Here is a 23,974-nt window from a genome sequence, read left to right on the forward strand (position 1 = left end):
CGATCACCATAACTCCTGTGGCAGACGCGTGCAAGTGCATATAAGATTACAGCGGTCTGCACGGGGCAGTGGGCCATAGGGGACCATGCCGCCAAGCTCGGCATACCCTACAATCCGCATTGCCGAAGCTACAGAAAGGAGGTGGAAACCCCAGGCACTTCCTTTGCGATTGCCCAGCTCTATCTAGAGTCAGGCTACGGACACTGGGTGAACCATTCTTTGAGGAACCAAGAAGGATTTACAGCTGCAGGGTGGGATAACTGCTTTCCATCGTGTATGATACGGGCTGGCTCTGAAGATCTGAGCCAGCTGGACTCTGCCTTCTTGCTCTCATTGCAGCTGTCACGGACGTAGGAGTTTATGGCATCAAAACGGCGCACCACAGCGCTAATTGGGCTCCTCGGAGCGGCCGCTGATACCTGCTTACCTATCCATGGTTTCATTCAAGGCAGGGGCACCTCTCATACGCAGTCTCTATCTCAGCTCTGGGAAAATCTTGACCGAAATGGCTAACAGGTGTAATTCACACCCTTTTAGTAATCCGTAAACCCGTCATGGTTGCGAATCATATCCAGGGGAAAAACCAAAAACAAAAGTCGGCCGAAACTAAAATAATGCTTGTTTGTAATTGAGAAAAGTGAGAGAATCCATCCCATCTATAAGATATTCTCCGCTATCTTGCTACGCCGGATAGCCTCATACGCACGGAACATCATTGGCCCATACCAAAGAGGCTACATTCCAGGCAAATCAGCAACAGATCAGATTTTCTCTCTGCGGCAGGCGATGGAAAAACTATTGGAATATGGACATCAGTTGCACCATCTCTCTCTCTCAGCAGGATCATTCTCAAGACCATTCCACATCAATAACGGTCTACGACAAGCTGATGTCCTATCATGCGTCCTCTTTAACCTGGCCTTCGGGAAAGTGATCTGTAATGCTGAGGTAAACGCAAGAGGTACGATCCTCTTTAAGTCCACTCAACTGCTGGCCTATGCTGACGATATCGGCATCATGGGAAGAACGACCCGAGACGTACAAACTGCCTAAATCCAGATCGAGCAGGCGGCACGAGATCTTGAGCTGCACGTCAATGATTGCAGGACAAAGTATATGGCGGCAACGTCAGCACCAAAAAACAACCAACCAAGAGCATCAAACTGCACTGGTGAAACGGGAAGAATAAAGATAGGAGACTACACCTTTGATACCGTTGATAATTTCTTCTATCTGGAGTCGAAAATCACAACCGATAACAGCTACGATGATGAAATCCGCGCACGGTTGTTCGCAGTCAACAGACCCTATTTCAGCTTACAAAAACTGTCAAAAAACATCTCACCATAGGGTCAAAGCTCTTACTGTACAAGATAATGATCTTACCAGTCCTCATGTATTCCTTGAACTTGGGTTCTTAGCAAGACAAATTGCGAATTCTTGACCGCGTTCGAGAGAAGAATCCTCCGAAGAATTTTGATAATGCACGATTTCGTAGCCTACACAACGACGAAATCTATAAACGATACCATGACCATCAGGTTGTGGATAAAATCCGACTCAATAGGTGGGGCGGGTCGCTTAATCCGTATGGATGAGGATAATCCAGCCAGGAAAGTCTATAAGGGCAATATCTATGGTAGAAAAAGAAGACGAGGTAGACCCTGCCTAAGATGGAGCGATGGCGTAGGTCAGGACGCCAGACAGCATTTAGGGATATCGAATTGGTGGACCTGGGCGTAAAACCAAGATGTTTGGAATTCCTTATTAAGGCGAGCCTAGACCAGATACCTCCTCCAGAGAATCTCTCCAATTGGTCCGGCCCGTCATAAAGTGAATGATGCATTCAGGACTCCCTCAATTCCTAACAAGACGATCGTACATAAGTCCGTGACGGATGGAATTCCGGTTAGACTTCCGTCGAATCAAATGGGACAAAATGGAGAAAGAATTGCTGTGATAGCCCGCAAGCGTAAATGTTGGTGTTTGTAATACTATAATTAACTAGATTTTGACAAACCATTTGTTGCCTTTTCGCAGGATGCGTTCGAGACGCCTAATAATTGCAAACCCAACGTAATCTAGGGCTTACTCTTACTCATTATTAAATTTCGACTTCGCAAAATATCCCTTCCTGATGTTTGCTCAGATAAAGTTTAGAATTTCGCTACATTGAGGAATGATTTGCCTTCCGGCTTCTTTCTAGGAGTAGCACGAACACAACTTACAAAACCTTGGTCATAATAGTGGAAAATTTAGTTCACATAGCGCCATTAATAATAATTTTACAGTAGACCCAACTTTCGATTTTCTTGTCCATTCATCGCTCCCAAAGTTATCTTCGAATACGAATATTTTATTAAAGTATGTAATTTGGCATATTAAAGCCCGTATACACTCTGAATGCATTTATAAAAGCTGAAAACTATGGGGCTATCATGCAGCTTTCGCCGCCGAAATTAACATATATATATATAATTTTGTGCATAAAAAACGCACATCTGTGTAACGTGCACAGAACACTTTACATCTTTCCTCAATTAACTTACTTGAAATCTTTTACAACGAACGAGAACTAGTCTAACTTCCCTTCTGCAGAGAATTCATGTGGTTAGTGCAACAGGATTTGTTACATTCAAGGCAGTTGCTCCTTTTTGGGGATTTCAGCAATATAGGTCTTTCTCAGTATCCAATTATTTTACAATACCTGCGTCTTTTTCTGAAAGTCTATATTTAGCAATAAATTCTACATGAAACTTGATCTTTTCAACAGCATCCACCACGTATCCTTATTAATACTGAAATTCGAAGAAATGCAAGTCGATTGAGAACTACGCAGGTATTCATAGAACCTATCTTACAAAGAAATACAATTTTCCTGAGAAAGAACAGTGTGGTTTCCTGTACATAAATGTGGTACCAGATCCTCGGAATAGCGAACGTGCAACAAAGAACCCTTGCTGCCTCGATGCCGATGCCAGAAATATATTTCCATTCTTCAAAGGATAATGCAGCCTTTCATTTATGTATTGGAATTTAATAATAAACTTTCCGAGGGGGCGAGAATTTAATATCATTCGTCTAACTTTCGAATGAATACGAGGCAATCATGACAATGAGAAGGGAAATTCGCTCCACCCTCGCAGCGAAAATATGTTCACTTGTGTTATTCATCAAAGCCAATCATCAAAAGATGAATGGTAGCAGAAAGGACGCGGAAATGCTGTTCTTCCTTCTACCACAATTGCATTAAATCGACGTGATTGTTTTTCGGTTAATCCCCTGGAATCACATTTAAAATTTATTCCCCTTAAAGTGAAATTAAACCATTAACTTATATCAATATTTCCACGGCCAATTTTCATTAACCATTCACGCTTCATTTCCCGACTAACACTCTCCACGCGCACATCCCTTCAAAGCATTTATTAATAATTCGTGTTTTATATTCATTGCAATTTGAACGGTACTCCCACGCACGCATTCCAGAACCATTGGAAATGAGTTATTTACTTGGAATTGCCGGAGGATGCATTGCCGCTCTATTGATCCTGATATGTCTATGCATCTACGCAGTTCGAGCGAAAAAATGTTGTTTTAAAGGTAAGTGATTTGTATTCAATTACATAATTCCCTTAATTTATGGTATTTCCATGGATTTGGGTATTTAATTAAAAACACGCGTTTATTTCATTTAAAGTATCGTAAAAGTATAATAAATAGTCTATTAGGTCTATCGGTTACAAAATTGACTCCATTACCGTTTAGGGATGCAATCCTGGTACTTATTCGAATAACCTAAATGGATAATATTAAGTTTCATTTTTGGCATCATTTTCGGTTTCATTAATCTCAGAATTTAGTGGTAATGGTTAGTTAAAAGCGGAAAATATGTTGCCACTGGTAATGATGTTTTATGACTTCTGAATTTGAATATTATTAAATGGGGTTTAAACTTTTATCATATGGAATAATTACTGTCAGTCAACATCAATAACAAATTGGATCTGGGTACGTCGTGCCATCAATAAACTACGTTTTCCACCCTTTTCTCTTCCGCTCAGTCAGTGGTGATAGTAATGGAATGACGTTCTTTAATTTAAAATGCTCCAACAACAGAGTTGATCCTGCCGGTGTCTTTTTTGTTTGAGTCATCCCCGGGGTTATGGGAAGAAAACCGGCCACAGGGTCAAACTTATGCACCCTCCCTAATAAATTGCGTAAACAATCTAATTTCATTGAAATCTTTCTATTCAGAGCCCCCGAAAATGGTCTAGGTTCCGTGCAAACCAGGTGCTTGTTGGCGGCTGTCGCGGTTAGGGAACCTCCCTTTTGACAAGGCAATCCTGCGGCGTGGTTTCGCCAACTGGAGACGCAATCCGCGCTGGTTGACGTCACCGCGGCTGCTGTTCGTTTCAAACACGCCCTCATCGATCTCGGTGAAGCGACCATCGGACTTGTTTCGGACGTCCTTGAGGAATGTTCGTACCGTCTAAAGGAGCAGCTGATTCGGTGTCTTTCAGTAAGTGAAGAAGCGAAGCTTGATCACTTACTGAACTAGCTGACGTTATGCGACCGTTGCTTCCAGAAATAAGACAGATGGGTGGGGAACAGGTTGGCTCAGAGTTGATAAAGTCCCTCTGGCTACAGCAACTCCCGGAGAACACCTGCGCCATCTTGGCCTGCGCGGACTCCGGGTCACTTGGTACGCACGCCACGTGGTCGCGGAGGTTTCCCGAGACGCCCCTCGGAAGTTGGACGAGCTCAAGGTCATGGTGACCACACTGGCCGATGCGGTCATAAAGCTCGCAGCGACGGTCGGTATTTTGCGTTCGGGGGGTTGAACTCGATCGCAGTCATGGTCGAGGTCTGCTTCTCAAAAAAGACGTTCGGATAGTCGCACGCCGGGACCTTTTTTGGCCTCGATGGTTTACTAGTATCATTGGAAAAGCTGAGCTCAAACGACTAAATGCACCACGAGATGCACTTTTAACGGATGTGGATCTAGCCAAGGCGTATCATCATATCCCTGCCGCTCCCGAAGACTTTCCGAAAACAATTATCTGCACACCTTCCGGACTCCTCGAGTTCACCAGGATGACTTTCGGCTTGTGTTCCGCAGACTTTCCAGAGGTTCATCCACTCTGGCCTGCGAAACTTGAACTTTTGTTTCGTTTATATGCATTAGAGCATCTCGAGTCCATTTTCCAACGTCTCCTTGACGCCGGTCTTGTCTTAAACGTGGAAAAATGCAGATTTCTACAGAAGCAGGTGAGATTGCTCAGCCACTTAGTTACCCCTGACGGTATCCAAACTGACCCAGACAAAGTTGAGGCGACAAAGAATTTGCCCGTACCAACCACGGTGAAGGATCTGCAAAGACTTTTGGGCATGTTAAACTTTTATCGTCGTTTCTTGACCAAGACTGCTCATCACCAAGCGAGCCTGAAAGCTTAATTGCCTTGGCCCAAAACTAAAGACTCCCGCGAGGTTGCATGGTCTGCTGAGGCCACCCGTTCATTTGAGACAGTCAAGCAGAAGATTGTTGATGCAACACTTCTAGCATTTCTTTAGCCAGGTGCACTCCTAGCTGGGTTCATCGATGCCTCAGATACAGCGGTAGGCGCTGCTCTTCACCAATGGGTGAATCAAATCTGGCCACCGTTGCGTTTCTTTTCTCGTGTTTGGAAAAGACAATATTGTTGCAGACGCTTTGTCTCGAATCTCGGAGGTCACAGTCCTGCCGCGGTCGATTATACAGCAATCGCGGAGGCACAAAAAGGCGACACAGAATTTCAGAGCCTGAAGATAAACTGCAAATAAAATTTCAAGGAGTTTCCTGGAACACTGGGATGGAGTAACCTCAGCTTAATATTATCCTGAGGTAGCTCCATTTCCAGATTTTAGACCGAATACCGAGGGAAGATCTAGTGCTACTAATGCGTCAAGCGACATCCGATTCACAAGCTTAGAAGAGCAGGGGGATATCAAATTTCATTGGGGCCCTTCATATCCTCCACCCAGGGTAGCATGAGGATATCACTGCTTCTGCTTAGAGCATTCCAGATATATCGCCTGCTGGCTTCGTTAAAAGCAGATGAAGCGCGTCCCACAGAAGAGAAGGCAGATCAGGAGTCAGCCTACTTTCTATCGATCATAGTTTCGAGGTGTTCCTCATTGCTTCCTATGGATATGTTAGCTGTTATGTCTGCAACAGTAGGGAGCACACAAAGACTGCTTTAATATACCAAGTTAGCCAAAGTAAGTGACCATCAAGTGATGACCTCCTGTGAAGCTGATGTTAGGGCCTCTCTTAACGCTTATACACGCTTACTAAGGTCGGAACACAGACTCACATTTCCACAAGCAGGCTAAGCGTAACATACTGAGTCTATCCATTCTATACCGCTGGAATTCCCTCTCAAATTGAAAAGGAAGCGAGCATTTTTGGTGGTCTCCCTCGATATTCATGCACATTTTTCAATTCCATTCACTTTCATTTCGGATAACAAAAGGTTATAGACGGCAAATCGGTACATCAGTGGGGAGAGGTTTACAGGTTACCTCCCACAAATTTTAACTTTTTAAGCGCCTTTTACGACACGCAAGGAATGTTTTAAATAAATTCTCAATCTGCAGCTCACAGTGGAGCCACTGCTATCTATTGTGTTTTTTCAATTTAATTGATCTGAGATTTACTCACCTGTACTTATTCAGACTCAGATGCTTCCATGCTCAGCTTCCAGACTCAGATGCTTCCATTGGGACAGAGTTAACCTCTCGCTGAGGAATGTATCCTTGGATAATTTTTAGCAATGGAGCAGAGCCTCAAACTGTTGTTGTGAACTGTTCCATTATTTCTTTAGGTACTCCGCTCTGAGCAGAATCCCTGGAACCACTCTCGTCAGCAGGCCATTGGGGTTCTTCTGGAATTTACCTGATGATTGTTGAGTTTGCCACGGCTGATGGAAATATTGGCGGTCTGAAAGAAAGATTGGTGCACCTTATTTATGGGGTATTTTATTTTATAGGAAATTATGAAGCACTTAGGAATCTACGTTTTGTCAACTTCACACATGAAAAGGACAATTGTAAATGCTTGAACGATTATGCTGTGATTTTTACTACCTGAATGCGCGCAAATTGTACTCAAGCTGATCAGAAAACAAACTGGAAACAATCTTCTGAAGATCCTATCTCTCCAACTTAAATTTCAGTAATCAAAACCTCAACTACTTCATTTGCAGTCAAAGCTAGTGGAGTTGTTGGATGGGTTCCCGTTAGGGAATGCCATCCATATTTACTCGAGGAGGGCGATTAGACCCGACTTACTCTTACTACGAAACCTCATCAAAGGTTATTCGGTACCGGGATGGCCTTTTGAAAGGAAAATTTCTAAAGGATGCGCTATTGGCCACATTTTTTGCGGGTGGCGGTCAGCAATGACCAATACCGCTATGCTAGTCATGGTAGTTTCCAAATCAATCCTTGTCCGAGTAAGGGATAATTGCCAACGAGTAAAGTATCGGTAAGGTTCATGCAAATAGGAATTCAGATGAACTTTGCCGAGGGAAATGATCAGATCATCCGCATATTGTAGAGTTTTAATAGGATTAGTTTGCAGAAGTTCAGATGGAGGCTAAGCTTAAATGCTTAAATGCTAGTCTATATTGCCATACGAGGTCGAAAGCTTTTCAAATGTCTAGGAAACAGACTATTGCTGGAGTCTTTCAGTTGATACCAAGAAGAATGTCCACTTCGAGAACAAGAAGCTCGTTGTCGACCGAATGTTTATATCAATTGGTGATCAAGAAGTGTGTAATCTGAGGCACAGTTCTTGTCGATAATAGTCTTAATTTTCCATTTGAAGATCTTGGTGGAAGAAGATAGGATGGATGCAGCTATCAGAACTCAGGGTTATAGGAGCCCTTTTCCAATCGGAAAAGAAATGAGCGTTTCGTCATCATCATCAACGGCGCAACAACCGGTATCCGGGCCTGCCTCCTTAAGGAACTCCAGATATTCTGGTTTTGCACCGAGGTCCACCAATTCGATATCCCTAAAAGCTGTCTGGAGTCCTGACCTATGCCATCGCTCCATCTTAGGCAGGGGCTGCCTCGTCTTCTTTTCTACCATAGATATTGTCCTTATAGACTTTCCGGGCCCCCATACACACAACCTGCTGAGCCGGATTTTATCCACAGCCAGACGGATATGGTATCGCTCATAGATTTCGTCGTTACGTAGGCTATGGAATCGTGCATCCTCATATGGGCAGCCAAAAATTCTTCGGAGGATGCTTCTCTCGAGCGCGGCCAAGAGTTCGCAAATGAGCGTTTATCAGTAAATAATTGAAGAAAGGAAAGTAGAAATGCTTGGAACACACTTTTCTATGACTATGGATGGGATTCTGTCAGGGAAGTTTCTCCATTTTCCAATATTGCGAATATCTTCAGTGAGGCAAGTGGGCTGCCGAGAGTATCTATTTCTAAATAGTCTCTGTCGGAACGTTTGTTTTTTGTATTTAATATCGTCAAGGGCATCATCGGGGAGTGAAATGAGGTTAAAGTAGCTGAGAAGGCGGACTGGAATCAGTTCGTTGCATACTTGCTGATTTATTTCAGTGGCGAAGCAAACTCCAGCGTTGTTTGATGAGAGCAGCACTGGATCAAATCTGGATTTACGTATTCGATTAATGAGTTTCCAGTTTGTCTTCTGGAAATCAGGAATTTGGGATGAGGGTGGGACATATGACTCTGTCGGGAAGCTTAATGTGGAGGATTACTGTATCATTGACGCTGATGTCAGCAACAGTTTCTAGAAAGGATAGGTATTACAATGGGGATTAATAGTAATGTTACTACTGATACTGATGTGGTGCCTTTATTGAAGGCGGGAAGGGCTGAGCTAAAGTTAGACAGGTTGATACTTGGACGACCGTTTGTTAGAAACCGGTCGAGCCCTTACACATTCTTGTTCAACAGTTTATCGAACTAAGACTGGTGTCTCGCATCGTGGTATCCATCTATTATTAGTTGCCATCCTTTACTTTGTGGTCTTGATTGAGAGACAAAGAAGAAAATCCGTTGGAAATCGTGGGTATCGAGGCGCTGTTCGGGACAGTAGACGTTAACAACGAACGCCACGGTCAATTGCGTTTCAAAGGAAATAAGAGTGACTTCGAGTGATGTGAAGTTATTGCCAGGCGCGAAACATTAATGAAATAAGATAAGATAAGGCTGGGTTTGCTGGGTTGGCTACCTTGGAGGCGATTATTGGATTGTGGCGGTCGGTACGGAAAATGTTGAAGTTCAGAAAGCTAAGTATTTATAATGTAATTTGGTTCGCTCGGGAGCTCTATGTTGGGCTTCTGTTCGTCAAAGAATATGTAGCTCAAATTCAGTCTGATGATTCTAACATCCATTGATGGAAGTCAGGATGCCAACCATCGCGTTGAACATCTGTAGGAGTTCCTCCGACTTTGGCGATTGGGATTTGATACGTTGATGGGTAAGATTGTTTGGGATCGGACAGATGGGGTGGCGTCACCTGGCACGGCGCCTGCCAAAGACACGGATGTGTGAAATTGGATTGGTGGAGGGATGACGTCACGCTCGAGTGGTTTGGATTGGAGTGGGACGTGGTGGTGCTCGTATTTGAGCATTTCTTTTCCCACGATCCTAACGAAATTTGCGCAATTCCAATCGTTTGCAAGATGGTTATTGCCTTTGCAGTTGATGTGCTTTGGTGCCTGTTTCGTTGTTTTGGAGTATTCCCCTGGATCATGAATTTTGTAATACTTGATGTAGCGGAAGGCCAAGTGACAATTGGCTGCCGCATGATCCACCTGCTGGCAATTCTTACATTATAGCAGTTATTTGTTTCACATTCGAAACAAACAATTGTATTCTGAATTACCTTTATGTTTTCAACCTGATCTTCATGGAAGATGACGTCAACGGTGACCAGCCACATGATGTTCATGGTCCTTGCCCAGGCCGTGGCAAAGGGCTTGACGTTGATGACACTAGAAGCGTCTCGGGCCTTCAGATCTTTAGCGGTTTCCTCCGCGAAGGAGGATGATAATCCATGGAGGATGGGCTGGTTGTGTTTTGGGCTTGTTCTTCCTCGAGGCAAGGATTTTCTTAACGGTAGAAAAGTTTTCAGTTTAAAATTCGAAGTGCTGTTGGATGAATTCAAGAGTGTCAAAACCTTAATGGAATAGGGATATCACATCGGTAAATGGTGCATTATGATTGTTGGTAGCGGATACACCTAGAAACTCCCATTCCCTGCAAAAGTAAGATTTTATTCCGATTCCCTGGTGGATTGGTTCCCTTCGGTTCTGCACGACTTTTCGGAACTTTACTTTTCATTTCCGGAAAGCTTTAAGTTCATTTTAATTTACTTAACTTTTCCTCAAATAATGTTTCCGATATGAATGTGATTTCATTTTTAACAATTTCTTTCTATAAATTTCAGGTCGTTCTGGTTATAAATCATCAGATAAGGACAGGTAAAAAACATATTCCTTCTCATATACAAAAGCATAAACATCTGTACATGTAATGTGGTTTTTCCTTATTTTTTTGGGGAATAATATGCACATATACCGCGTCACAGAATGAATCAAATGAAAACGAGAGCAGAACGTGCGTTACTTATATCACGTCTTTCATATCTGCTTTACGATGAAATATGGATTTTAAAATTTTTTTGTACAAAACACAGAGCCAGAAAAATCGTACACTTATATCAGGACCTGAAATATGCATTGGAGCCATGAGTGGAAAAAGGGATACTGTCAACCGAAAATGAATATTTATTTATTTTTTTGAATTTTGTGGCATGCATATATGATTTCTCTGTTAATTACCTGCATTTGAGTGCGGGGGATTTTTTTTTCTTTGCCGGGGACGAATTAAAGTTGTTTGGGGACAGAGTTAAACTTTTAAAGAATTAGCTTAAGGTGACGTTTTCTGGTTATTCAGAGCAGTGTTGAAGGGGACTAAAAGGGATTTAAGTTTACAATTTTTCGGCACTGTACATAGCAACAGGACTCTACTAATATTCGTCTTCAATTTCGCCTTTTTCGTTTTTTATCTTTTGGAACTAATCTAGTGAGAAGGCAGACTTGAAGTCCCGCTCGGATAGCACCAGTGGCCCGCAGGGCGACTCCATATACACAACACCAGCCGGATTCCATCACAACCACCACCACGGTGGAGTCATCCAAGGATCACCGGAGGCAATGAAGGTACGAATGGCAGCTATGATATTACAGCCCCCAACAAGGGTCTAGCAGGCAATTAATAATCATAATCATAGTAACGACGGTAGTAACGATAATAATGATATTAGTGATAGTTGTAACATTAATAACATTAACAACGTTAACGATAACAATGCAACCACAGAGCAAGGGGTTGGAGCAACTACCACTAATCCCAACATTTATAGTAGTGGCGATGACTCAAAGAGCTCCACCACTACGGCAACTATTAACAATAATAATAATAATTCGAATAGTAAAAGCAAGAGTAATAACATCAGCAAGGATAAAGATAGTAACGATGATTGTAAGAGTTTGATAGTCAATGATTCGTCATCGTCGTCGTGTCCAGACAATAACGAAGTGTCGATTTTAGGCGGTAAATTATCTAGTGATAGTAGTCATGTTAGCAACTCTAGTAATAGGAACAGTTACAACTGCAGCTATAGCTACAATTATAGTTATCGAAACGGTGATGATGATAATATCGGCGAAAACAATTTAAATCTATTCAAACGTTGCCAATTCACAAAACTGCATATTTTCCGTAGGAAACAGTCGTTTTCATCTTTACAATTAAGTTCCGATTTGAATGTAGATAGTCCTAGTTTGAAGAAACACGCGTTTCGAAAATATAAGTCAGATGATGTTATCTATCGTCAAGCAAGCTGTGATGCTGATGACGAGGTCCTACAAGTCGTTGGTTTACCAGAGAGGGATGATAAATTGGAGCGGAAACCAAAGAATGTGGAAAAAGTTACGAAGAACAGCTCAGATACCCCAACTACTCCCGAAATGTCGGTCGACCTGAACGATCCGAACACTTTCAAGCACAATATAGTCAACGAAAAGGAAGAGCATCTTATCATAGCCAATCCTTTTTCCATTTTTCACGAGAACTCAACTGTTATAGATGTAAATATCGCGCCTGTAGTAGATCAAAGCCCCAAATCCAAGCTGAAATCCAAAACTCATGATAAAATTAAATCTCTTAGTCGTAAGGAATCTAAAACTTATCGTCCAGATTTCACTTTAGCTAAAAATAATTTTGATACTATCAGCGAAAATAATGCAAACTTAGCGCCCAATGATGCACACCATCTATATGGAATGCCAGTCAGTTATTTTGAACGTCAAGATTTCCTCAAAACGGATGAGCCAGCCGAGCAAACCTCGTCCACAAGAGGATCCTTACGGTCGACTAGTAAGCAACAAAACAATCACAAAAAAGACAATAATACCTTTGGAAAAGTTCCTCATATTAAGAAATTAAAAATAAGCTATCCGAATCGAACATATCACCCCGGCAGTGACAGCAAAAGGGTGGCTGGTGACGGTGACAGTGCTGGTGGTGGTAGTGGCAATACCCAAACAGCCACTAGCCTTGGATACTTTGAAAGATTGCAGCAGAAAACCAAACAGGGATTGCAAAAGATACGTGAAAAATACAGGCCGAGTTCCAGTCGTTCAGTTCACAACTACGAGAATCAAAGTTTTGAGAGATCACCTAAAAACGAGAAACGCAGCGCTGACCAACTGACAGACAATGGCAAGGTCATTTACAAGAGTTATAAGTCTGAGATAGATTTGACGAAAAACTTGCATTATTTGGATGCATATTTGAAGGAGAACTTTGACGATCTGAAAAGTTATAGCAGATCATCGAACTCTGTTGGACGAATACCTCGGAGACGAGCAGGTACTACCACTTCATCTGTTTCGCTTCATCATCGGAAAAAGGATGGTCAGTATCTGCAGCCATTGGGAGTATACCCTGCCGATTCTCAAGAACTTAAAGCTGCTACGAAATCAAAATCGAGGCAATCTTCCAACTACCACAAACGGAGCAAATCCTGTACGAAATCACTGAATTGCACGGCGCCCCTGCTCGAACGCTACAAAGCAGATTTCTCCAGTATCGCTTCGAAAAGTATGACTACATCGAGTTCGATAAGCAGCAGTGATTATGCCTCCGTTTTTAGTGGCCCAACAAATCCGAATTTATCTGAATCGAAAGCACCAATTAGTCAAGCAACGCAAGAAGACGGCAAATATTCAGGATTCATTTCAAATAATTTTACATATCAAAGCTGTCCCAAATCCGATGGAGCTACCTACAGCGCTCTTTTTAATAATTTCTCATCCAACGATCCGTACACTTCAAATCTAGCCGAGGGGATGACAAGCGAGGACGAAGATGCAACTGTTAATGATGAATACAACGAGCAGAATTTCAAACCTTTCTATGATGTGGATACCACGATTAGGAGAGAACAAAGTCTAAACCCTTTTGTTGACGATACGGAATGGGTGGTCCCGGAGAATGAGGACCGCCTCAGTGGCTTTGACGGATATGATAAAAACGTTGAATACGAGAATTATCTAGAACACTACCATAATCACAAAAAGTCCAAAATTCATGAGTATTCGGATAACGTGCCTCAATACTACACGAAAAAACGCTCTCCTTCCCATTATAATCACAGGCGAATCACAAAGGATAATCATCATCACCATCAGACTGACTACGATGAATTTTTCTTTCACAATATCCGAAATTCGAAAAATGACGAAAATATTCAAATCGCGCTCAACTCTTCTTCCAATAAGCCCACGAGGCAGCATTACGAAGCTCTGGGGAAGATGTTCATGCCGCCCCCGCCCCATCCACTCTCATCTTCTCACATTTCATTACAACCGCCAGATAATATCCTTCTGTCAGATGAATCCATCCTCATTCCGACAATGCAGCCACAACCCATTACTTCACCGTCCCCGTCCCCGTCACCCCCACCACCGCCGCCACCGCCCGCATCACGTGTTCTTAAGCACTACAATCGTCATCATCATCGTTCCGAGAACGTTAGAGAAAATCTACAAAAGTTCTATCAACCCCCTCATTATCACCATTCAGCGGTTCATTATAATAACAAGATGGCATCAACATCATCGTCAACAACAAAAGGTAGTGTAAGTAGTGATGGCGGAATTGGTACATCCGATGATAATGAAGCTGTCGCGAGTATTGAAATCACGGCGGCATCCACACCAGCGACAGGACCTTCGACGAACTCAAACAAATCTAAGCGAGCATATCAGCACCAACAACAGCACCATCAGAACAGCAGCCGTCGCAATCATAGTCATCACAATAATCATCAACGTATTGCCACGAATTATCATCAACATCAGCACCAGCAGCAGCAGCAAGAAAAGTTACTCTCACCCGCAGAACAGTTCAAAGAGAAAGTTACATATCAACAACAGAAACAACAGCAGCAGTCGCACCACTATCAAATCACGTCGCCATACCCATCTCAACCGCAATCCTTATCATCACACTCTGCTGGCATCACCAACCTCTGTCAGGACGATAAGGAAACGTTCATAGTTGAGTACGAATGTTAATAGCGCGCGTGTTTTTGGCGGATGCAAACTTGAATCGCGAAAAGGGTCCCGCACAATTGGGATGCTGTGCAAGGACACCAGGGTTGATTGCGGCTCGACTGATATACTTGGTATTCAATGCACTTAAGGAAATAGGCCTTGAGTGTCAGAAGAAATTGAGGAGTCTGGAGGTCTGACAAGTGATGATAGGCTTAGGTGTCAAGGTGACATCGGTTTCAAAGTCTTGGATACGCTACTTGAAGGTGCAAGGATGCCGTCGAGAAGGATTTGGGGTGTAGAATTGGGAGAAACTATTCGCTTTAATTCGATACAGGATAGTAGCATGAACAAATGAGGCTTGATATAACTCGAAATAGCACTTGAGCGCGGAGCTGGAAAACTCGCATTTTAAGATACCCTCAACGCTTTTCCTATTTCATTGAACAGTTGGAGCTGAATTGTATACCAAAAGTACTGAATATTATCCCTTTCCATCGAATGCTCCGAAAACCTTACTACAAAATGAAAATCCACTTCATCAGTTTCATATATCCTTGAGCATGCTGGCATCCTTTTCTCAATTTATCGCGCGACCTTGCAGTCGTTTTTGCCTTTATTCAATTTACATAATTCTAGCAAACAAATGACAATAAATAAAAACAATTTCATACACAGATCCATGGATGGGATCAATGAATATGATTATGAGATAATGCAATTTGTATATGGAATATAAGGACTTATAAAAGATAAAATTAGCTATGATATAAACGAAATTATAAGATATACCTAAGGCAAGAAGAGCTGAAAAACGGACAAAAATCTTTTGATGCAAGGAAAGAACAATTAAATTATGAATTCCTATCGAAAACATGTAAATATGGATAAAAGATAAATAAAACAAAGATAAGGAAAATTAGCTGTCGTCTGAGTAAATATCTACGATTATCTAGTTGGCAAAAAAACGAAAACTCAATAAATTAAGTGTACTGAGATTAATAGTTGTTAATTTTATCCAAAGATTAATCGTTAAATGAGAAATATTTGATGAAAAAAAAATTAATTAATTAACAAGAAAAGATAAAACTATAAAAATTCAAATCAAATTTGAGCTTCCAAAACTGGCTGCACTTCTGAATGGAAATCAATTATATTAGTATTCTGGATTGTAGGCGATTTGTGCTCTTCCTTTCCTTTTAAAAATAAGTTTCTCATTGAAAATATTATTCTAACTTCTGAGCTCCTACCTGAATCGAAAAATAAACTATTCATTTTTTTTTAAATTGTATTACTCACATACAAAAAAAAGGACTAGACGGTCTTTAATTCCGGGAACCACTTGTTCCCTTTCGGAAACCGCCTGCTCCCGATATTTCGGGAACCACTTGTTTCCTTCTTCGGTGCTAAACGTCCCTCATTTCGCTAGAAACACTGCAACAAACAACAAAAAGGATGCCAAAACAATCGGTATATTAATTGGGGCAAGGGTTTGCAATCAAGTTTCTCCTGCTCGATAAATATGGAAGTTAAGATCTGAAAAACTTTACTTAACTTTCATTATGCAACATTCGTATTGGTTTCAAAATACTTTTCATCTCCTTAAGCATGAGATCCCTGAAAGTGTACACATGGGGCTCGTTAGCGTTTGACTTTTTATCGTCTCAACTTCATCCAAGTATCGCCATTTCATGACATTTCTGCACTTCAGGAGTAAGATAAGTCACTGGGAGCTAGCTTTAGCTAGTAGGGTGGACGATCTATGGTGGTGATCGAATTATAGACCAGAAAGTTGCGAAAATTCATTACCAAGCGGGCTACATTACAAAAATTTGGTCGTAGACAACGCCCCAAGCGTTTAAGTATATTTTTACGGATCAGACAGCAGAGAAGCAGTGAGTCCTCCAAATACAAGCTCACGGTGGACATCTCCTTGTGTGACAAAAAACCCTGTCAGAATGACTTAATTTTTGATCGGCTATTTCGATAGTTCTTCATTGATGACTCATCTTTTGCTTTCCTATTCTTACGTTTTTCCATACTGGGTCGTTGAGCTCGGATTTGTAGTGGCGAACCCAAGTTTCGTCGCACTAGTTTGTTCAGAAATGAATCCTTTGCGTCTGCAAATCCTGCTCCAGACCAGCAAACATATCAACTTCAAAAATAGAAGAGACTACCTCGTATACACGAGTCATGTGGACGATCTCTTTCATAAGGCAGGCTCAAAGGCGGCCATCATATTCCTAATTTTCAATCCGTTCGCGACTATTTCTGAATTTGATGTCAAGCAAACAACTGAACCCTTAACAATTTCTGATCCCCGAAGTTTCCTATTGATATCAGAGATATTCAAATTATCATTGTGGGCGAGTCAAAGCTTTGATTAAGTCTTCATAGGAATTCTGTTCCCAAATGTAATTCACCGAGCGAAAAGCACATTTGATGGACCGGATATTGTCATCGTCTGAACTACTATAATAATAATAATCGTTGGCACAACAATCCATATTGGATCAGGGCCTTGAAGTGTGTTAGAGCACTTCATTCAAGACCGTAACGGTACACTACAGTAGACTGTAGGAGGCAATGTGGTCAGCATTGCGCTCGCCCGAGATTATTACCCTGATTTGACTCAGGTACTCATTCACAGCTGAGTCGACTGGTATCCGACGTCAAATCACGATACAAATCCCACTGCCGCCAGCGAGATTTGAACCGCGACCTTCCGTACGACAGCCTTGTGCTCTAACCACTCAGCTATCCGGACTACTGAACTACTATCGCTTCAATATTTCTAGCAAGAGATTCTATAAAGTACAACACAGGTAGAGTACTGGCGCAGAAAAATTTCAACTCATCGAATAACATCGACTTCGAAGCAACTATTGACGGAAACATTCCTACGATAAATGTAAATTCTTGGAAGATCTCTATTTTCTTCTTTTTCTTTGGATTTGGTCCCGTTCAGAAGCGGGGTCGGCTCGTTAAGATCGGTTGCACCGTTTTGCAAGGTCAAAGGTTGGATCTGGGTCGAGTCAGAAGACTTTCAAACCGCAATCCAGCGTATCAAGCGTTCATTGATTCGGCCGCCCTTTTGGTCCTTTCCCATTGACTTCGATGTTGATAGCGGACATGCTCATTTCGGATGATAGATAGATCATAGCGTGTGACGCCACTTGTCCATCGGAGCATCTTCGTTTCCATTACCATGAGGCACCGTTCATTGACTTTTATAGTCGGCCAACACTCAGAACCATCGAGACGACCGGGTGAACAACACTGCAGTAAATTTTGGATTTGCCCCTTGTTTGGATACTAAAATTAGATGTGGCTGTGGCTTTGAAACTGGGACTGGTTACGGTGCTGAAACATGATCCAGAATTAGTTTTTGAAATGGTGTTGCAGAGGGATAAGATTCACAATAGTATTTAATTTTGTCGTCGTCACTTTTACATCTTCTATAATGTCAGCTAACTTTAGCTGATTGATAGGCACCGTCTCGTTCCTACCATGAATGTTAAGACGAAAAGTCTTCGTGTAACGTGAAATGATTATGAGAAAATTGTGAAGGTGTCCGCGGTCCATCATGACGTTCATAGAAACACAGATAAGGATATTTTTTGGTTTTGGGAAATCAAGGAATCAAGGAAGCGCAGGCCGGACTAAAACCTCTCATACTTTTTCCCCACAGGACCATCGTTCATATTGCCTCACGAGGTTGTTCAGTTGTTAACTTTTCATTCTAGATGAGTCAGCTGCTACTGCTCTACGCGGTGTTAGCTGAATAGGGTTTAGCCGTTGATGCGTCAGTTTCACTGCCGTAGCTACCATGTTCCATACTGTACCTGATTCCACAATGTAGCTTACTAGATTTTCCAACGCGAAATGGGACGCTAGATCACTCTAGAAGTTTTTCCTTGCACTTTCAGCAGATGAAGCAAACGCGGTCTGCATCCTCAGTTGCATCTTCGAACGAAGGGCAATCAGGTAATTTACCTAAATCAAACCTATAGAGGTACTTCCTGCATCCACCGTTCTCACTCGTCAACCACACTTATCTTTGGAATAAACCTGTATACTCATCAACTATTCTTCATCTGCTCCCATTCTGTTTACCACGCGCCCAACGACCTCATTCGCTTAGTTTCTTCGCTTAGGCTCGTTTCCTTCTTCTCATGCAAGCGGCTTGCCTTATGGACTAGTTTGGCATTTGCATGGCAACTAGAGCTTCGATGATATAGTTCCGTCTGACAAAATTGAACGCAATCTTGAAATCGAGTGTGCATAGTCTTTCCCTTATTAAAGGCATGCCTGGCTTAGTTCAATAAATGCTTTAGTAGTATCAAACGCTACTTGAGCCTTCTGGAAGCCAAACTGTCTATTTGATAAACAAACAACATTGTCAATTATTAGATATAACCGATTATATATTATCCGCTCGAGAATTTTGCCTATTGTGTACAGAAGACGGATAGGTCTGTAAGACGTTAGTCCGTTTATCGGCCTGCCTTGCTTCAAGTTTAATAGAAGCTTTTGTAATTTGCACTGTACGCGAAAAGACCCTTCATTTAGGCAGTCTGTGTACGAACACATGCCGTCATAATTGTCAGTTTCAGTGCTTTGTTGAGGATCAATATCGGCTTGGTTATCCCGAACTCTTTTCACTGCGTCCAGAACTTCGTCTTTAGTTACCGGACGGACATCGTTGACGGTTAGTGATAATTTTCGGATATTGGGGAACAGTATCGAAACTCAGCAATCCCGAAGGAATCTTTTACCTTTTATCTCCGAGATAAACGACTTGTACGCACCTCCCCTTGGGTCAGAATCTACCGCACCACAAAGTTGCTTGAAGGAATACTTTTCACTTTTCGTGATGGTCCCTCCTAATCACGTGATTTTTATGGCCTACCTGTTTCTGGTTAGGATTTATTGTTTTGGGTTGCTTATTAATGGTGAAACTCACTACCCCTTATGGCTGCAACCGTGATTTTGGGTTTATCTACATGAAAGGCAGTGAGGATTCTTAGTGAAGTTTTTCGCCAGGTGGTTTTCTCCTCCACGTCTTCGATTTATCGGTAGTGCTAGTGCAATTCGTTGCGATGTCTCCGACCCCAAGACATTTAAAACACTTTTTTAGTGGAATCTGGTCGCGTAGCCTGCACATGGACTATTCAATTCGAACTCTACCCACAAACCCGAGTTTCAATTGATCTCTGAACGCTGTGCAAATTTCCTCCTAGCTCTGAAGATTCGAGCCGGCTGGACTCTGCCTCCCTGCTCCCACAACAACAGTCACGGTCTTAGAAGTTTTGATGCCACAAATGGCGCACCAAAGCGCTAATTGGGCTCCTCGGAGCGGCGACTGATACCTACCTACCTACCATTACAAATTTCGCCAACGATGGCTTGCTCGTCGAGTGAAACCTCGATGTTTTCTTTTAGGTTGGGGATCTTTCTTTTTTCTCGTCCGATGGGGTTACTATTAGAGCCTTAAACACAAATGATTTTCGCCTTATATGCCTTAAGTCTTGGGCTAGGTGTCATTGTAACATATGCTTTGTCTAGGTTTGAACAAAGTTGTGTCCTGTTCCAAGGCTCTTAAAGTTCGCTGTGAATGAGAGGGCAGGTTTCATTTTCTGGCTGACTAAGAAACCTACTCCGAGCACATAGTTTACTGAATGGCCACTGTAATATATTGTGTAGTGGCTCTTCTCCAGGAAAGCAGTCCCTTCCCAGCCCATCTCTTTCAACGCTGTTACATAAGCCTTATATTGGGACAGGGTATCGGCTAGCTGCTCAGCAACATTCGGTCTGTACAGAGAGCGCCGTTTCAAGAGAAAATGAGCAAATCGTTATTCCGTTATTGCTTCGTAACATGGGTTTTCCATGTAATGTTGTCAGCTCTACCCAACCCCCAATCTGGAGGAACAGTTGGTACAATTTGTCCCGCTTTTAGGCAAATGAAACAAATAACACAATGTAAAGAAAATCCTGGGAAAACTATACTTCCAAAAAACCAACCAAACTTACACAATGTTTATTCCTACAAAAGTTTGTGGTGCTAATTTAAAGCTTATTTCAGTCAGTAATCGTTCCTCTTTATGAATTTTGAATTTACGAGCTTGTGTTAATATGTCAATTTCAAAATTATATAAAATTACGGCCGCCTTCAATCCAGAATACTCAATCAGCTTTTCTATAAATATTTCAATAAACTAACGAAAACCAAAAATGAGTAACGAATGTTTCTTATGTGTACATAAGTATTTTTAGTATTTAACGAAAAAGATTATTTATAATAAAAAAATAATATCTATAGACTATAAAAAACAGAATCTATCGAGTGTTATACCTTCAGATTATTTATACATTGCATTAACAAAACTTAACAATGAAAACTGATAACAATTGTCAAATTTGCAACAATGAAAATACGGAAAATATTAAATTAAGCAACGGAAAATTATCATCACACCGTCGATAACGTATCTCCTAGTTTTCTTCTATTCTGTTTCCCGTGACGATGAAATCCTTTAAAGCGAACCCAACCAGATACATTAGGCGGAAGGGATTCAATCCGGAAGAATTAAATAGGACGAAATACAAAAATCTAGCCAAAAATAGCCTTTGGGTTCATTAGGGCCGGAATTTCAAAAAAAGCAGGACATTTCCACACAAAGATGCCGGATATTTTTATTCAATTTTTCTCCATTCATTCCATTATTCCCTCCCAGAAACCATCCCATGTGCCCTTTTTTAGCTTTCCCTTACATTTCAGCTTTTTTTTCGCTTGTATTATCATTCTGGATTACGCTACTTCCCTCACCCGACCCGAACCGAATAAAACGTAGAGTTCCTTAGCCCTAAAATCGGCTCCTTTCGCTTGGAGAAAAGTTTTTCGTGCACCTAAATCCTAAAAAGGACGAAAAAGCACGAGAAAAGTTCATGTAATCGCGTGTGAAGTCATTTAAAACAGTCTCACAAGTTACCCTCCCTCATACCTTAAAAGGAAGCCACCAGCCCCATCCTCTCATCCCGTTTATGTTAGGGTATTATATGCTTTCTGGTTACTTTCTCAGGCAAACGTGAACAAGCCGAAAAAGTTTACAAATACTGAAATTTTGATCAACAATCAGTCTGTAATAAGAAAGAAACAGGACCCTCCCTCTAGTTAAAGTTGGCAGGCACGACGTGCGGAATACATACGTTGTAGCCAGTTTGATGCCAGAATATATTTTTGGAAAATTGTCGAGTTCGGGTGAGGAGTAGGCGATGCTGGGCTTTTGTGCATGCGAGGCTCCGAAAATTGTGAGAATTATTATGGCAGGCGGCAATCGGAAAAATTTATTGCAAGGAAGGGGGTGGGGGTTGTGTAGGCGGGTTCTGCTTGCCGCATACAAAGGTAAATTGGTACATGTACAGCAAGTACAGTGAGACAAGCTGTGAGAGAAGGATTAATGAGTGTCAACAACAGTCAATATTTCATTTCAGTCCTTGGCTAAATTTAGGTTACAGACTTTTGTCAGTGTCAGCCTGCCCTGCGATAAATAGATCCCTGTTTGGGTTCTTCCGAAGGAAGGAACTGACTGAATTTTTTGGCCCTTTTGATTCATAGAATGTTTCGTTCTCTTTAAAGCCCACGGAACCACCTTACTGCATCCACTGTAAACTCCATACGAGAATTTATTGCCAAAACTTCAGTTTACGAAGAGAAAAGTCAACAAATAATTAATTAGGAAAAAAGGAAACTTATATTGAAACTCGACTTGCTTTTTGTTTACTTTCAAAGTTGAATTTTCATTTCAATCAACAAAAAAAAGCCTACACGATCCGCATGACTGTGGGCTGAACCTCATTTTATGGAACTTCTCCCTCTTATCTGTTAATGAAATTCTGATCAACTCTTTAGCTCTTTATATTTGGTATCGATTTTAGACGTTCAGGGTCCTTTTTCTGTCTTAAATAGCACCGAATGCAACATTTTTTCGGCCTCCAAATTTGGGGTATTAACCTGAGCTCTGTCTCTCTCTCGAAAGCAGTTATACTTTCGGTAAACCAACTTAGCAAGGTTAGGGGTTAAAGATTAGCTTTCATCGAGTTCTCTTTACTGCATCTTTATTTGCCTCACGATTGTGGTATTTTGAAATCTGCAACTTGCCTTTACCGACGTTAAGGGGTCATTCACTTAGTCATTGAACTAGCATTCCGCTAGACAAGGATTAAACGCAGAATCTTCATTAAGGGATAATCTTCGAGAAATTAGAACCATATTTTCGTCTTCTCTCAGCATGTACAAAATCGGACCCCAGAGAAGGATCTTATTGGCGTTCTATCAACTGAAGCTTGCAGCCTGCAAATAAACTAAAGAAACCTAAACTCTTCTAGCTATTTCTACAATAGAACACCAAATTTCTGACTAGGACCCCTGTCTCGTGGTACCAGATAAAAAATTTATTTCTAATGAGGACCGCACTGCGCCCATGGTTTTATTATGTTCTGTATTTATTTACCCTGATCTATACGAAGAGTTCCTTAATAGTGTAAGAGGTCCTAAGTAACCCTTCCCTTTTCTTCATTGGTCATGCTTCGAACTCCCCATACTCAACTGGCCTCCTTATCTCCATGAATATTTATGAACACTTATTCCCCTGTCCAGCTTAACCCCACTAGGACGAATTGTCATCACAGTCTGGATCATGTCCCCTCAAGTCTTCCCAAATGATAGGGAAACATTTGGGAAGACTTGCAGGGACCAACCTATCGACAATATCATCGCTTGTCATTCAGCCAATTGAGCTATCATTCCTACCTTCTTAAAGTACGATCCACATCTAAGTATCTCTTCAAACTTTTAACAGGATGGCGAAAACGGATATAGCGCTGTTAATACTGGGGTGACATCAAGCTCGACAGAAACGGCGCTACCACGATAGACAAATTGATCAACACCTTGGATGTTCTGAAGGATAATACAGATAGAAAGAGAGTGATAACAGATCTGACTGAGAACCTTGGTTTTGTTGGTGCTTATCTTCGGTCCAATTTTGCTTGCCTCTTACTGGAAATCTAGAGCTATTTGCCTAAGGCTCATGACTAGGAGAAAGAACAAACAGACAACATCAGCGTAGTCAAAGTTTTTGAGGAAAAGTGTAATAGCCCATTGGAGTCGTCGTCCAAACAAGGCAGTATGGCGAAGATTACCGATAATAAGAAGGAATAATATCGACGAATGAATACGCACTTATCGGACCCCATTTTGAACTGTCAATTTCTCCGAGGTTTTACCTCTATGCACCAAGGTTTAAAGATATTCTT

At 41.7% G+C, this 23,974-nt stretch overlaps 1 protein-coding gene across 3 annotated transcripts in view; it reads left to right on the forward strand.

Annotated features, from left to right (window-relative positions):
- Nucleotides 1-23,974, forward strand: part of LOC119659502 (hemicentin-2) — a 371,159-nt gene that overhangs the window by 270,265 nt on the left and 76,920 nt on the right. For all 3 annotated transcript variants that reach the window (XM_038067628.1, XM_038067629.1, XM_038067630.1), the window contains exons 13-15: nucleotides 3,490-3,603; nucleotides 10,483-10,516; nucleotides 11,122-11,257. In XM_038067628.1, the coding sequence (XP_037923556.1) occupies nucleotides 3,490-3,603; nucleotides 10,483-10,516; nucleotides 11,122-11,257 (284 nt within the window). The remainder of the gene's footprint in view (nucleotides 1-3,489; nucleotides 3,604-10,482; nucleotides 10,517-11,121; nucleotides 11,258-23,974) is intronic.

The sequence above is a fragment of the Hermetia illucens genome, chromosome 6, assembly GCF_905115235.1.
Source record: "Hermetia illucens chromosome 6, iHerIll2.2.curated.20191125, whole genome shotgun sequence".
NCBI lineage: Eukaryota > Metazoa > Arthropoda > Insecta > Diptera > Stratiomyidae > Hermetia > Hermetia illucens.